General features: G+C 38.5%; 1 protein-coding gene and 1 long non-coding RNA gene across 3 annotated transcripts; one reads left to right on the top strand and one right to left on the bottom strand.

Annotated features, from left to right (window-relative positions):
• Window positions 1–8,168, bottom strand: LOC138033529 (IQ domain-containing protein C-like). Its single transcript, XM_068881293.1, has 4 exons — window positions 8,108–8,168; window positions 7,226–8,030; window positions 4,757–4,890; window positions 1–1,909 (listed from the first exon to the last, which is right to left on the bottom strand). The coding sequence occupies exons 1-4, from the start codon at window positions 8,150–8,152 to the stop codon at window positions 1,850–1,852; spliced, it is 1,044 nt and encodes a 347-aa protein (XP_068737394.1). The 5' UTR covers window positions 8,153–8,168; the 3' UTR covers window positions 1–1,849.
• An 85-nt stretch (window positions 8,169–8,253) lies between these two features.
• Window positions 8,254–15,274, top strand: LOC138033532 (uncharacterized). 2 transcript variants are annotated; one of them, XR_011128617.1, is made up of 4 exons: window positions 8,254–8,395; window positions 11,281–11,305; window positions 11,639–12,462; window positions 15,193–15,274. It is a non-coding gene; the product is annotated as an uncharacterized lncRNA (long non-coding RNA). The 2 variants fall into 2 exon arrangements; XR_011128618.1 differs by having other exon boundaries at window positions 15,197–15,260.
• Window positions 15,275–15,810: the final 536 nt, after the last annotated feature.

The raw sequence follows: 15,810 nt of genomic DNA on the forward strand, positions 1-15,810 counted from the left end.
TTTGATGTGAACAGTGTTTTGCTGAAGAATGGTGCTGTTGATTTTCTGTTTGAATAATAGTCTATTATACAGCCCAACTCCTTATTATGTCTGTTTAGGACACTTGGCAGTTGTTGCTGGTGTGCAAATATATATTGTCAACTTGTATATTACAGCATATGTAAGCTTGAGTTATTAGTTGCAATTATGTGAGCATCATTTCAACCAATGCTTTAGTTACTTTCTTAGTTTTTTATAGACAAGTTAGGAAGTAGTTGAAAAAAATAAAGTTGTCTTCTTACTAAAATTGTGCCTGATTTTTATTTAACCAGACACACAAGCATTCATATGCCTAATGAAATTCATAATCTGAATCACACATGAGAGAGCACAGTTTCCCTACTACTGTGTAGTTACAAACACCAGAAATCAAATTTAAGTAAAGTGAATGTATTCAAATTTTGGTCTTCTTGAAAAGAGCATGCTCTAAACAGTGTGCTAGTCCTGTTCTCCAAATGTAACTAACTAAGAGGACACAATGAAAAAAATTAAAGAACTGGAGGAGTTGTGATATTGTTGCCCTCCTTGCCGTATATAACGCTGCTTAGTTGTTGAAGGAATATATCAAACACGAGAAGGAGTGTTTCATCGGATATCAAAACACCAAGAAGCGAGTTGAAAAATGAGGCCGAAGGCCGAGTTTTTTAACCGATTTTGAGGTGGTTGGATATCTAATGAAACACTCTTTCGAGTGTTTGATATTGCTTCTCAAAAGAATCAGTAGTTTAAGAGAGATTTGGGATCAAAGTTGGCGAAAGTTTATGCTAATTAAGACCACATATCCAAACTTCCTTCACGGTAGTGATTTCTTTTGTTTTTGGCTTATAAATTATTAATGAGTTTGAAAAGGTGAAAGAAATGTGGCTTGGACTTGAGGTGGTCTAAGAGCTTGTGATCTTTCCATTTTGCAAATTAAGAGATACATGTAGAAGGTGCATCAGGTTTTAGTAATGCTTTGTTGCGGAATGTTTAGGAAACCAGTGCGTTCCTAAGATTTGCTAAGTTTAGGTGGTTTCAAGAAATTGAAGATCTGACTATAAAGTCCTCGAGTGATTTTGTCCTTAAGTAAGCGACAATAGGAGCATAAGGAAAGATGCTTGTTCGCTGACAAACCAAGGCTAGCTTGACATCCTTGAGGTGGTTCCAGCTTAAAACTCTATTCCAACAGACGTAAAGTAAAATGAAGGTGTGTTTAATTTGGTGAATCCAAAAACTGACTTCTGATAAGAAGTTTGTTTTGCCTATTCCAGGCTCTCAGATAGTGGAGGCGAGGGAACAAGAACAAACAAAAGAAATCGAGTGAGTGCTGGGGGGAGGGGCCCTCAAATCTCCATATTAAACAGTCATTGACTTGTATGTCCACTAGAGGAGCCTTTAAAAGCCACTCGAACCCCCACCCCCGAATTATTTCAGTTGTCATATTGGCTGAATTTAATTATATAACGTAGTAGGGGTCCGATTTGTTTAAAGTATGATTACAGACTGAATTGGACAAAACAAAGTCCTGTTACCAATTAATCATAACTATTTCAACTTACGAGAAACAACTTAAGAAAAAATCACTGCAATTTCTGAAGGAATTTATTCAGCTGTTATTAATATAAAAGTCGTGTGAAAAAAAACCATGAGTATCAATTCTGACCCTGGAAACATGGCTCCACAGAGGACAAAGAGAGATAGGGTAAGGACTGGGGGAGCCCTCTCCCCAACTTTCTGTCCCTTTCACATTCTTGCCTAGAGGATAGAGAGAATAGGCTTGGTACATATGAATGATGCAGCCTTTTTACATTTTGTCATCGTACCAAATATTTCAATTTGGGGTTTGGGTGCCTTGATCTCCTTGTGCCAATCCCCTCCTGAGACCCAGGTACTGAAAGAGAAAAAATTCAAATGGGTGATACAGCATTACAAAGGGCATTTAACCCAAGAACTCCCGACGAATAAAATCGTCTGGTGTTAGGAAGAGTAAAATACTAACTCGGGCTGGTTGGGGTGCCAAAGGGTTAATTAAAGGAACCTTAAAAAGTGTGTTAATGAAATCTTTTACAAATTTCAAACAAAGGCGTCTCAATGAAAAGTATGGAAATATTGCCACAGACAAGAAAGCAACAATGTTGCATGTAAGGCATCGGGGGCACACTGTAAAAGCAGAACTTATCCTGGTTTCTATAGCATCACATAACTAAGAGTACTGCCGCAGTCCACTGGATGGGATGCTAGTCTGACAGGGTTGCTCCCATATGTTGCGGGAAGCAATTAATGCACCTGGCAGTTTTTCAAAAGGTGGATAACGCTATATCCACCAGAAAAATCACTATCCACCCTTTGAACAACTGGGATGTGGGCCCAGTTGTTCAAAGGCGAGATTTCTCTGGTGGAAGAGCTACTATCCGACAGTTTTCATCTGTGCGCAGATTTTGTGTTTGCTCACTTGCGAACGTGCACACTCTAAGCACATTTGAAGAAAGGTGTGTAGTGACTTATCCACTGGATCAAGTTATCCGGTCTGAACAGGAAAGGAAACAACATTGTACTCTTCAGTCTTGAACCAGAGACCCTGGGAAGTGAGAGTCCAACATGCTGGCCACTACAATACCATGTGTCAAGTATAAATAAGTGCAAGATTGTAAAAATTGTACAATCCGTTAACAGTTGATATAGTTTTGAAGTAGCATCACTTGAGATTTGCATGGATGCCCATTGCTAACGTGAAGCTAGGGGAATGTCTGACAGCTTGATTGCTGATTGGATAATACCATACAAAATATGGGTACAGGCTGGGTTCTCAATCCTGGGTTCAATGTTTCTCATCAGTTCAGTGACAGATCAAATTCAACTTTTTTTTTTCCAGAATGACTACTTCCAAAATTTCATCTTTAAATTTCTTAACAATTTGTATTTGCTTCTCATTTCACATCCGTAGACTGTAAATTGACTGATAAACCAGTTCATACATAATTTAATGTCACAAAACCACTCCTTGTCCCCTTCCACCCTCTCCCTTCTAAGAGTGACACTTCTAGATTTTACTCTGTCTAACGCCAGATGATTTTACTTGCCAATGGAGGCCGCTTCAGGGATGAGTGGGCTGATAACATCTAGGTCCACTCAAACACTTTGTCCCCTTTCACCCTCTCCCTTCTACGAGTGACACTTACAGATTTTACTCTGTCTAACGCCAGATGATTTTACTTGCCAATGGAGGCCGCTTCAGGGATGAGTGGGTTGATAACATCTAGGTCCACTCAAACCCTTTGTCCTCTTCCCCCCTCTCCCTCCTGAGTGTGACACAGCTTTTACTCTGTCTAACGCCAGACGATTTTACGCTTCAGAGATGAGTGGGTTGATAACATCTAGGTCCACTCAAACACTTTGTCCCCTTTCACCCTCTCCCTCCTGAGAGTGACTATTATAGATTTTACTCTGTCTAACGCCAGATGATTTTACTTGCCAATGGAGGCCGCTTCAGGGATGAGTGGGTTGATAACATCTAGGTCCACTCAAACCCTTTGTCCTCTTCCCCCCTCTCCCTCCTGAGAGTGACACAGCTTTTACTCTGTCTAACGCCAGACGATTTTACGCTTCAGGGATGAGTGGGTTGATAACATCTAGGTCCACTCAAACACTTTGTCCCCTTTCACCCTCTCCCTCCTGAGAGTGACTATTATAGATTTTACTCTGTCTAACGCCAGACGATTTTACTGATCAACGGGGGTTAAAGGGTTAATTAAGACGAAGATCGAGACAAATTTAATCCCTACTAATTCAAAGGTATTTTTGCCCCGGTTTATGATTATGGAGAAATGTAGATCTGAACAAGTGTTCTTGACATCCAAAAAGAAAATTGGGAGTAACCAAGCATTTTTCATGCTGGTAATTGGTGAATAATATATTTGTAAAAAGCCTTAAAATACAAAGCAGTGTATGGCATTCTTTCTTAAATTGAAGCTTAATTGTCTTTGACAAATGCATGGTTACCCCCAGTTTTCTTTTTGGATACCAAGAGTACGTACTAATAATAAGATCTACTTTCTCCAGATAGTTTTAAACCACGCTAAAATATCACTGTATTAGTAAGCATCACCGATAGGAAACCTAAGTATCTTGAGATGTGCAGAAATGTATGTGCAATAACAATAGTAGGCACCATCCTTAATGTTCAAAAAATCTATTTTTCTGTAGGCATAGTCAGAAAAAGAATGTGTGGCCTGGTTGCTTGAAGCCTGGTTAGTGCTAACCGTTGGTTAAGATGTATCAAAACGTATAGGTTTCTATGGTATTTAACGCTGGTTAGCACTAATCGTGCTTGAAGCAACCAAGGCCTGATGTTAAAAAAAAAAGAATGACATAACAGGAACTTAAACACAGACGCACTATAAAAGGGGTCGTCGCTTCACGCTCTTCTTTTCTTCAAATTTATTCAAGATGACACAGAGATGGAAGCACTAATAGATATTTCTAGCAGGGGTAGGAGTGGAGATTAAAAAAAAAAAGAACGACATAACATTTCATGACATATTATGAACACATTGCCTTAAGGGGTTTTTTTATTGCACAAATTATCACACAGCTTGGTTGCATCTTCAACTGACTGATAAATCCTTTGCATGTGCCTGGCCCTGAAGCACCATGCCTTTTACTGTGTGTCTTGTTTAAAAAAAAAAACTCTTCTTAGGGTCATGACAGTTTGGAATAAAATTATTGTACTTCTACTCACTTTCTTCCGACTTTCTATGGCTTGTTGTGTCCACAACAATTCCATGGCAAGGTTGTCTCTCAGTTCATGTAGTTTATCAGGGTCATCAGGAAGGTCAAGGTCGGGTGTTGTGGAATCCTCACTTACGACTGGTTCTAAGGAAAAAGTCAATAAATAAACTCAGCGCCAAGCACGAAATTTACAACTTCCTCCAGATGTTGTCTCTGAGGAAACTTTAACTTGAAAAGGTTTTTGAGAGGCTTGCCGGCTACGCTAGCCCACATACAGCACAGAAATCATTGTTTTAAAACAATGTTAGTTACTGTTTGGATGTCTATTGTTTATTTACATATTATGATACACTGTGATTTGGGCAAACATGAAATAATGACAGTTGCCCCATACAAAGACATCAAGAGATTCACATAACTTGGTGTTAAGGCATCACAAAGTGTTCCTTTATGACCTTAGCCAGAACCTTAACCCTAACTAAAAAGTACTGCATTTTAGGCTTAAAGGTATACCTTCAACCGACAGGCTTTTCAACCGTTTGTTTTTGTCATGGTAATTCACATTGCTTATCGTAGTGTTCTGGTTGGATTTTCATATCTGAAAATTGTTCCACGCCACGCAATGACTGTAGGGTGAAAGTGGGCCTTTGAGGAGACATGGCGTGACACAACATGCAGCTCATTATCGACATGTAAGGGTTGACAAGTTGATTTCAGTCTGTGGTTAAAAAATTCTGATCATGTGATAACATTTTTTGTGGCTCTGCGGTTTTGATTAAATACTATATCACGTGATGCTATTCCTGTGTTCTTCCCACGGCCGAAAAAAGAAAAAAAACCTGAAGAAAAGTTTCCAACTGCTTCTTATTTCCTTGGACAAGGCTTTTCCAGGGTTACCCATAAAAGCTTTGGCTGGTTATACTCCCCGTCAACATCGTTTCGTGCTTTTCTCTTTGTGCAGAGCAACAGAAAATGGCGTCAGGAGATCGGTATTTTCGAAAAACCGCAGAGCCACAAAAAATGTTGTCGTGTGATCCGAGTGTTTTAACCGCAGACTGAAATCAATGGTCTGTGAAGTGGGCTGAAGAAAAGCCCTTGTCCACGGACGTCTGAGATCGATAGTAGATGACTACTAGATAAGTTACCAGCATGTGTACAGGTACACATCTACTCAGACTTGGTCTGTACCTTTAAAATTGGGGTTTCAATAAAATTATTTGATGTCGGTTACTGATTTGACTGATTAACTGACCAGGGGCGGATCCATATGAAGACTGACTCTCAGGGATCAATGAGGACAAAGTTTTTGACTGAGTGTAACCCATTCACACCTCAAACACACCCCCCCCCCCCCCCCCCCCCCCCCCTCCACCCCCCATTGGACAAGTAAAATCATCTAGTGTTAGACAGAGTGAAATCTATTAAGTGTCACTCTCAGGGGTCAATGGGTTACAGTGCTACTATGATCAAAAATCACTTCTCGTTTTTCTTCGCATTTTGAAAGTTCTTGTGCCGAATACTTGAAATACCAGACTTTATGCAATCATTTCAAGAAAAAAACTGTTTAAATTTAAGGCACTTTTTTTATTCAATGGTCTGGACACCATTACTTGGTGTGATTTTGACAGATAAGCCCCCGCAGAGCTGGATCGAGAAGAATATGATGTCATTTACTCACTAGCTTAAAAATGCACAATAGTGAACATGGCTTAATAAAATTAGTATGCACAACATGAATTTGACAATTTGAAAACTAAAAACTCTTGTGCTGCGTATCCTACAATTATTAAGCCGCATTCACACACTTCATTGTTAAGCTAACTCATGAGTAAATGAAGTCACTTTCTCCTCAATCCAGATTGCTCAAAGCTGAAGAAAAACGAGAACTGATTTTTTCACCATAGTACCACCTAAAGAGTCTGTCTTTAATTAGTTTAATTTAAGGAAAAAAGTGGCTGCCTTCTCTGAATGATTTAGCCAATGCTTTTCATTGGCTGTCTGTACTACCGTAATTGAAACTTTGTGGTCAATCCTGTTCACAGTTAGCTTTTAAAATCAGAAAAAAGTTGATTGGGGATAAAGATCATGAATATGATGATGTTAATAAGTTCACCATGTGATCAAACTGGTACTACTTCTTTTCACAAGGAGATTCTTATCCACTTTCTCATTTCTTGTTGCTAAAATGCTTTTCTTCTTTTGCTTTGTGGACCAAAGATAATCAAGACTCTCTTCTCAAAATAAAGTGAGGGCAGATCTAGATCACAGGTCACAGTTCACAGGTCAGTGTACATGTCACTGTGCTACAGATACATAAAAACACCAAAAGTGTCTCCCAGCCATAATCACTCTACAAAAATGTTGTTTCAGGTCTAGGGGAAACTGTTGGCTTACTTGTTCATCAGTGGAGCAGGGACTGTGGAATGTGACCTGTGTTTCAGACCTGCCTATTAAATGAAAGGTACAATGTATATCGTACCAAATGATTTGTCAGTCATCCAACTCTCACTGAGAATTGCTTGAGTCTGTAAGTGAGGCACATTCCTTGTCACTGGCGTATCTGTCTCAGATGTGATATCGTACCCAGAGTTTTCTTTGATCTTCTGCTCGTCACTTGATGTATGTCTTGGAGTACCACTCAATGGAAAATCAGGTGAAGGAAATTCAGGAAATGTTTGGAATTGTTTACCACCTGATTTGTCCAAATGCATGACCTTAGATAAAGATCTGTTATTTTCCGGGTTCCTTTCCTTTGAAGGAATAACTGGATCCTCTGGTTCCCGTTCTCGCTGATAGTCAATTGTTATCTGTGGAAAATCTAGCTGGTTCCGGTGTGAATCCTGCACATGACATCTTTCAAAATTCAAAGTTGTTGCTGGCAAAGGACAATCTTTATCTACGTTTATTTCTTCATCGTCTTGTTCCCTGTGCATTCGAGAAAATTTAACGTTTTCATTTTCAATAGGTTGCCCTTCATTTTCTGGGTTTGTGAATCCGTGTTCAGCAATGTTACGTGAAAAATGTTTACCATCGCTAAAGACTTCATCAGCTTCAAGATCTTTCTTTTGTGTTTTTTCATCTTCACCATCTCCAGGAATACTCAAGCTCGTTGTCTCGTTTTCAGGGTTTGAAAAACGTGTTTTCGAAGTCACCAATGGCAGACCAATACAATTCTTTTTCCACTGCACTACTTTTGCATCCCTTTCCAAATCCTTTAACACTTCTTCAAACTCTTTGCGAACTTGAAGCAGTTTTTTTCGAGTGAAATAACCACGAACATGTGCCTAACACAAAAAGAAAAATGATTGTCAGACTGTGGGAACAATAGGTAAGAACGAGCTGAGTTAGTTGTTGGAAATACCTGAAACGCCACAACAGCTTTCACGTAACTCAAATCTACCGCCATTTTGACACTTTCTGCGCATGCTCCTTACTCAGAGTGAAAAGGTTGGTTGATTGCAGGCGCAAAACATGGCCCTTATGAATTTGAGGGAAAGAGAAACCTGGAGAAATAACTTGTGGGCCTAACATGAACGCCTTACCGAAAGAATGATGAAATCTTGGCTTAGCTAATTAGTAGCATTGTTATCTTTTTCATCCGGAGAAATTTGCTTTGCTTTTGATTTGACGATGGCAGCCAAATATGAGTGTGAGTAACTTGTAGACCTCTAGATACTGGCTTGTTTCTTTGGAACTTTTTATATGAATCCCAATTCGGCTATCGCAATTTTGTACCCAATTCAAATCTCTCGGGGTTAAGATTCTTTTGTATTTCATTTGCATGATGATGTAGCATTCGTATGGGAATATTTGGAACAAAACGTTGTTTAAAACTTATTTAAGTCTAAGCACCCATTTTAAAAAGGTTAGCTTACATTTGCATGATGATGTAGCATTCGTATGGGAATATTTGGAACAAAACGTTGTATTCCCACAGGATCTGAATTCGGTACAGCATTGAGTTAGCCGAATAGACCATTTTACAGTTGTGGCTAAGTTACCAGGCCTAGCAATGGAAGCGAGGCTGCCGGTGACCCTGTTTGATACAAACCTTCTTGCTTTTGTAATGTTAATATGGGTTAATTAGCGGTACAACAACACAATTTACATGATAAAAGCAGTGAGGTCTGTATCAATGCAGGGTCACCGGCAGCCTTGCAGCCATAGTGCTTACTTAAGCCTTAACACCCATTTTAAACAGCATTGTTCAACACTATTTAAGTCTAAGCACCCATTTTAAAAAGGTTAGCTTACATTTGCATGATGATGTAGCATTCGTATGGGAATATTTGGAACAAAACGTTGTATTCCCACAGGATCTGAATTCGGTACAGCATTGAGTTAGCCGAATAGACCATTTTACAGTTGTGGCTAAGTTACCAGGCCTAGCAATGGAAGCGAGGCTGCCGGTGACCCTGTTTGATACAAACCTTCTTGCTTTTGTAATGTTAATATGGGTTAATTAGCGGTACAACAACACAATTTACATGATAAAAGCAGTGAGGTCTGTATCAATGCAGGGTCACCGGCAGCCTTGCAGCCATTCATAGGCTTGGTTGCTGAGCAAACAACTGTAAAATGGCCTATTGGTCTATGTATTCTTTAGTCATTCTTTTTTTGGCTGGAACAAAATCTTTTGCCCAATTTCTGCAGAGTATTTCATACAGGTTGCAGGATCCATGTGTAAGCAGCATCTCAATTAGGGGTTTTGCTAAAAGCAGGCCCGCGGCCCGGCGGCCCGAAGGCCCAGCGGCCCGCGGCCCACGGCCTGGAGGCCCGGAGGCCCAGTAGCCCATTCCTCATTTTCCACGGTTTTCCTGTCCAACGGTAAATCCACGTGCATGCACAGATCTGCATCGGGTTTGGGCGTGGAAAACGGACGACGGTGAGTTTGAATTCGTTTACCATTTTAATCATTTGAATCCTTGTTTCTGTTTGTTGTTGTAACCAGACGAAAACAACAGAGAATGACAACATTTTTCACCTAGCAACATGCAATGAAAGAAAGGATCGAAAAAGGATTGAAATGATTATTAAAATGGTAAACGAATTCAAACTCATCGTCTTTCATTTGCGCGCCCAAACCTGATGCAAATCTAAGCATGCGCGTGGATTTACCGCTAGACAAGTCGCTAGACAACAAAACTGTGTGGGCCTCCAGGCCACCGCGGGCCGTGGGCCGCGGGCCGCCGGGCCGCTGGGCCGTGGCGGGCCGTGGGCCGCGGGCCTGCTTTTAGCAAAACCCTCTCAAATAGTGCTTACTTAAGCCTTAACACCCATTTTAAACAGCATTGTTCAACACTATTTAAGTCTAAGCACCCATTTTAAAAAGGTTAGCTTACATGAAGTAATCGGCCATCACAACAATAATCGAAAGCTAATCTTTTTAAAATGGGTGCCTAGACTTAAATACTGTTGAACAATGCTGTTTAAAATGGGTGTTGAGGCTTAAGTAAGCACTATTTGAGATGCTGCTTACACATGGATCAACAGTATGCATTCGAAATAGTATTTTTAGGGTACTCCATTTGGGTAGTCCATAGGGTACTCCATGGAGTAGGGCTCCGCGTTTTGTCCTCTCCCGTAAAGGCTGCTTTACACATACGACGCAAGCATAAGCACAAGCAACATACGCAGGCAGGGACACCCTCAAAAGATGCCGGCTCTGAAACTTCATTAAACGAAAGACAAAGACTGAAACTGCAACACCTCAACTAATTAAACAATGATGATAATGATTACTGGTGCAGGAGGTCTTGATTCACTCAGTCTGTTGTACTGACAGTGTCAACATTATTATAATTTACAGATTTCCAATATTTTGGAAAACAGCGATTGTGTTCAAAAATAATGATTAGAATTTTTGAAGAATAAGCAAATTTCCAGGGCTGATCGCGAAGGTGTTTGTTTTCATAAATTGCTACCACCATGATCTTGAAGGCATGCTGAGATTCTATTGGCTGATACTGGGAAAGTACGCCAGGCTAACTATGACATTTCATTTTATTTTTTGACCAGAAACAAAACAGACTGTCTCTTAGATCTTGGCCAAGCTAGAACATGGCAGTTTTCTTTCAGACATTTTTTTCCCAAGGAGCTGTCCCGAGACATCACCAGCAAGCCAGTTCATTTAACCAAATTGATATATATTGACAGTACTGGACAAGGCATACATTGAGCTTTGGTCTAATTAAGTCAACAGGTAATTTCCGAGTTCATGTCTGCCTCCTCTTCAAAGTGAGGCTAAGTGCGAAGTTTTTGTGATGGTGATTAGTTCTACTTTACACATGAATGAAAACTAATTTTTATAAGAAAAACTTGGCACTAAGACTCGTTTTGAAAAGGAGGCAGACATGAACTCGGAAGTGGCCTATTAGAATGGCATTCATGTTACAAACAGGCCAGAAGAAGCACCTTCTTGGCTTTCTTTGATAATAGCTTCAGAGCTAAAGGAACTTCCTAGTACCAGCTGTAAAAAAAGTGTGTTTTAAATTTTAAGTTTTAAATTTATTGATCTTTTTTCCGTTATTTCAGATTTAGACCATACTGCCGATGTCCAGTAAGTTTTTCTTAAGGTCATATATATTTTAGTTTCATAATGGTAATAAAGATTTTTGATTTCCACATTCATGATATTTAGATGAATTCCATCTTGAAACAAGAGTTAGTCCCCGTCTTGAAAGAGACAAAAAGATTGATGTTGTCATCACGTCAAGACTGTTTCTTGTTGTTTCCAGGAAGAAATTTATGTATTTAACATTCTGATACAAAGTAGTTTGGGGAATGGTCAACAAGTTTTGACGTTTTACACACTACTGGTATTTGTTTTGATTGTAAAGTTGACAAGCTCAACTTTTTTTTCTAATATTCTTCCTTTGTACTCCTTTTTCAGGCTTCATGCTTGTATCCTTTGCACTAAAGGCCTGTTTTGTTTATAACAGGAACTGTATATGAAGTATTTAATTTTCAGATAATAAATTATTATTTCAGCCTTAAGTGACTTAACTTTCCGAGATCTTCGCATAATTTCTTTTATCTTAAGGACATGCAAGGAAAGTACAGACTATACTGAAATGATGTAGATCATGTTTTTTCCACCATCCTAAACACAATCGGTTTTGGTCGAAGTGGTTGTAGTTTTCCAGTGGCACAATTTCTGATTTTCTACAAGTTGGAAACATGGTAATCATCCCCAGAAATTCATTATTGAATCCAATTTCATGCCTGACCAGTGCAAAAAGCTAGCAAAAATGATATGAAGGCTACTCGATGTTTTTGTGAACCAATCTCACCATTGTTATTAATGAGATACTGAGAAAAGGTGATAAATGAAAGCAACTAAAGATAGTTTTCTCCTCGTAAAACACCACCTGATGGTTTAAAATTGTGCTTGATTCTTAATGGGTATATTTCCAGGGTATTCTACAAACGGAAAGATAGGATGTTTCATTTTGCACTCTGGATTTGGAACGTTTTTGTTGAACCCAAGACAAAGCTGAATTTGCTTCTTGTAGAGAGACTAATTGAGAAGAAAATCTTCAAGCTTCAAGTCAACTTGTGTTGTAGATATTGGTAGTACACTGCATTGCCTGGCTGTAATGTTAAATGGTGTATTCTCATGTAATTTTTGTGAGTTTGTTCCTTTACACAAGGCCTGTTTCTTTTATTTTTTTGACAAAATAAGGGGGTGATGATCTGAAGGAGGCTTTTGAACAGGTACTGAAGAAATAAAAAATTAATGTTATAATTTTGTCTTTGTATGCGTCAAATACTATAATCATGTATAATCAATACTGTAACAGTAAACACCCGCATATAAGAACAAGTGGATTAAGAACATCAGGCTGAAATTCAGCTTGGTAAATAAAACATGTTCTTAATACAAAGGGAAAGGGAATTAGGATAAGGAAACAATACAGTACAGTAACTTAAATCAAAGTACTATTGTGCTCAGGACCATTACAAACTATAAAATATATTATTACAAACAACATTGTATGTTTAACTTAATTAAACCTCTAGTAATATATAATTTGAACTATTTCTGAAACCAATTTTAAGAACATTTTAAGAACACTTTCAGGCTGATTTCTCACGAAGCACCCCTCAAATAAGAACATGATCAGCCATAGACCTGAAAAAAGACTAGTTTTCTTTACTGTGTTTACTGTATGTATCTTGAATTTTATTATATGCTCAGTGATGTTTTGTACAAAATGTACCACTCTTGAAAATCCTGGTTTTAGTTGGTGTTACCCAAAGTTGCCCATCCATGGAAACTGAAGATTCATAAAGATAATCAAAGGGAAAATTAAGCAAGGAGTAATTACGGAAAAGAGGAAACTGTCAATGACATTAAAAATTTTATGTCATTGATAATAATTAATAATTATTGTTTATTCAGTGAGATTCTTTTTAAGGGAATAAGGGATAGATCTCTAAAAGACTGTAATAAAATATTATAATAATATGACGGGTGAAGCAAACTCATGATCTTTCACAGCCTAAACCCAATGACCCCATTAAAATCATTACTTTACATTTATTTCCATCAAATATATAAAGACAATTTACAAAACCTGCGTATAGCATTGACTAATCTTGGTGGTTATTAAATAAACATTAAACATTAAAAGCTAAAAGATTACAATATTGCTACTATATTACTACAGTATAAGATTATGATATGCGGTTGTAAGCAAAATTTATACTTTAGTGAAATACTTAGCTTTAAGGTACAATTGTAATGATTATTGTTTATATTAAAGAATGGGTGTCAACATAATAGTCCTCAATTCCAAGTGCAGTCAGAAGTAATTTACGAAGTTTTCTTTTAATACCATGCTCTTTTCATTAGCTTACGCCAGTCAGGGTGTAGACAGTTCCACAATCTCTCACCAAACACAGTGAAGGTTTAAGTTTCACACGCAGTCTACATTCCCGAATATAAAACTTCTTTGCGGAAGACAAATGCGTATTATAGGCATGAAATCAGATGAATGAATAATGGCAGTGGGAGTTAGACTTAATAGATTTTACTTGTCAATGGTGGGGTGGTTGAAGAGGCAATGGATTACAGTCAAAATACTCAGAGTGTACCGCCTAATATTCGAGAATAATTTTGATGAACTGCCAATGTACTGCTGATTTGAATATTGTAATCATCCAACTGTAGTCCAAGTGCCACCTATTTGAAATTTATTTGATTATTTATGCAGTGTTCATGTGCAAAGGTTGGTGCATTTTTGGGGCTTCCTCCGCTCACGGTTGTGTCTGTCATGGCTTTCGTCAATTTTTTTGTCGCGAACTTTTGTTAATGGAATTAATGGACAGCAAATCATATAGAGTACAGATGCTTTCGAATAGAAGCCTGATGCCCATTTCAGCTGTGAAAATGCTGGACTTTTGTAGCTTCCAGATTATCATCATGCATCATGCATGTACTTCCTCCCACCGTCAATTGTAAAGGGAATATTAAATTATTGTATATGCCCTTCTGCATGTCCTGAATTGAGCTAGAGTTTTGCTAACATGAGTGGATATCTTAACCCTTTCACTCCTGTGGGTTTCCCCATTGACGAGTAAAATCGCCTGGCGTTAGACAGAGTAAAATCTATAAGTGTCACTCTTGGGAGTGAAAGGTTAATGGGACATAGTTTTTTGAGTGAATCTAGCTGTTGTTAACCCTTTCACTCCTGTGGGTTTCCCCATTGACGAGTAAAATTGTCTGGTGTTGGACAAGTAAAATCTATAAGTGTCACTCTTGGGAGTGAAAGGGTTAATTCTCCTCAAGTTATATCCCCTGTTTGGTAACCTTGGTTAGATAAATGCAGAATTTCCCCTCTTATGTGGATAGGAAGCACTTTACCAGGCAAGCACATACATCAGCTGCAGCTCTCGTCAAATACAAACTGATCAATGATCTATATTTGAAATAAGATCACACTCGGGCTACAGTTGGATGATTACAATATTCAAATACATTTGGAAGTTTGAAACAAATAATGCAGTCCATTGGCAGTTATCAAACCTATTCTCGAATATTAGGCAGCATGCGCTGAGTATTTTGACTGTAGCATAAAACCTAGCCTCTCGCTCCTTCATGAAGACAAACTAAGAAATGCTCGTGAACTGGAGGTTGGAACTCTGTTAAAGGTGGAGTTAATGAGTCCTGTTAAAGAATAATTGTTATTTTTTTGTGGCAAAAGCACAAGGAGACAATCTGTTCATTGATTTGCAGTTTTTAGACACGTTTTCTTTTAGGTTTTCTATAATGTTTCAGATTTGTGGTGGTAATACCATAACTTGTTTTAAATAAGGAGTCTGAGAATACTTTTTCTTGAAACAGACATGTTGTGCATGAGATCTTTTTTAGTTCAATGGGATTTGTCTTAATTTTTGCAATTGAAATACGATGTCTGACTCATTTATGTGATTTTTGTTAAGGTAGCAATAGCAATGTTTGGTTACATGACGGATTTAGAGTCTGTGGACATAGAAAGATCAGAAGAAATTCACAGCGGAAGGTATCCCAAGATTTCTTGAGTACTGACTGTTAGTAATTTGGCTAGCTAAATTCAGGGCAATGCTTATCCCATTGACTCCTGCTGGGTTCCCCATTGATGAGTAAAATTGTCTTGCATTAGACAGAGTAAATTGTGTTGGCCAAGGAGTTTCTTGCTTGAATTCCTAGTAATTGCGTTGCTCGTCTGGCCCTCTCATTAATTCGCTGCTGTATTCAAAACTTTTGATTCTTTCTTTGCTGTTTTTGGTAATTACAGTATTCCAAGTTGTTTTATTCAGTATGTGACTGTGCCTTTGGTTTTGGTTTGCTTACATGTACGTGTTTACCATTGCATCATGTATGCCTGCCTCCTGACACATCACTTTCTGGTTTGACGACCTTACGCTCCAGAGCTTCCATGCTCACCTGGTGTAGATTCATGAATGATAAAAAATGTGACTGAGTAATTTTGATTTGAGATGTGTGGAGTTTAACTTTCATATGAGATTTTACTGCCCCATCAGTAAAAGATGGTCAAAGGAACGTGACCGTACTGAGGG

Source organism: Montipora capricornis, chromosome 14 (genome assembly GCF_036669925.1).
Source record: "Montipora capricornis isolate CH-2021 chromosome 14, ASM3666992v2, whole genome shotgun sequence".
NCBI lineage: Eukaryota > Metazoa > Cnidaria > Anthozoa > Scleractinia > Acroporidae > Montipora > Montipora capricornis.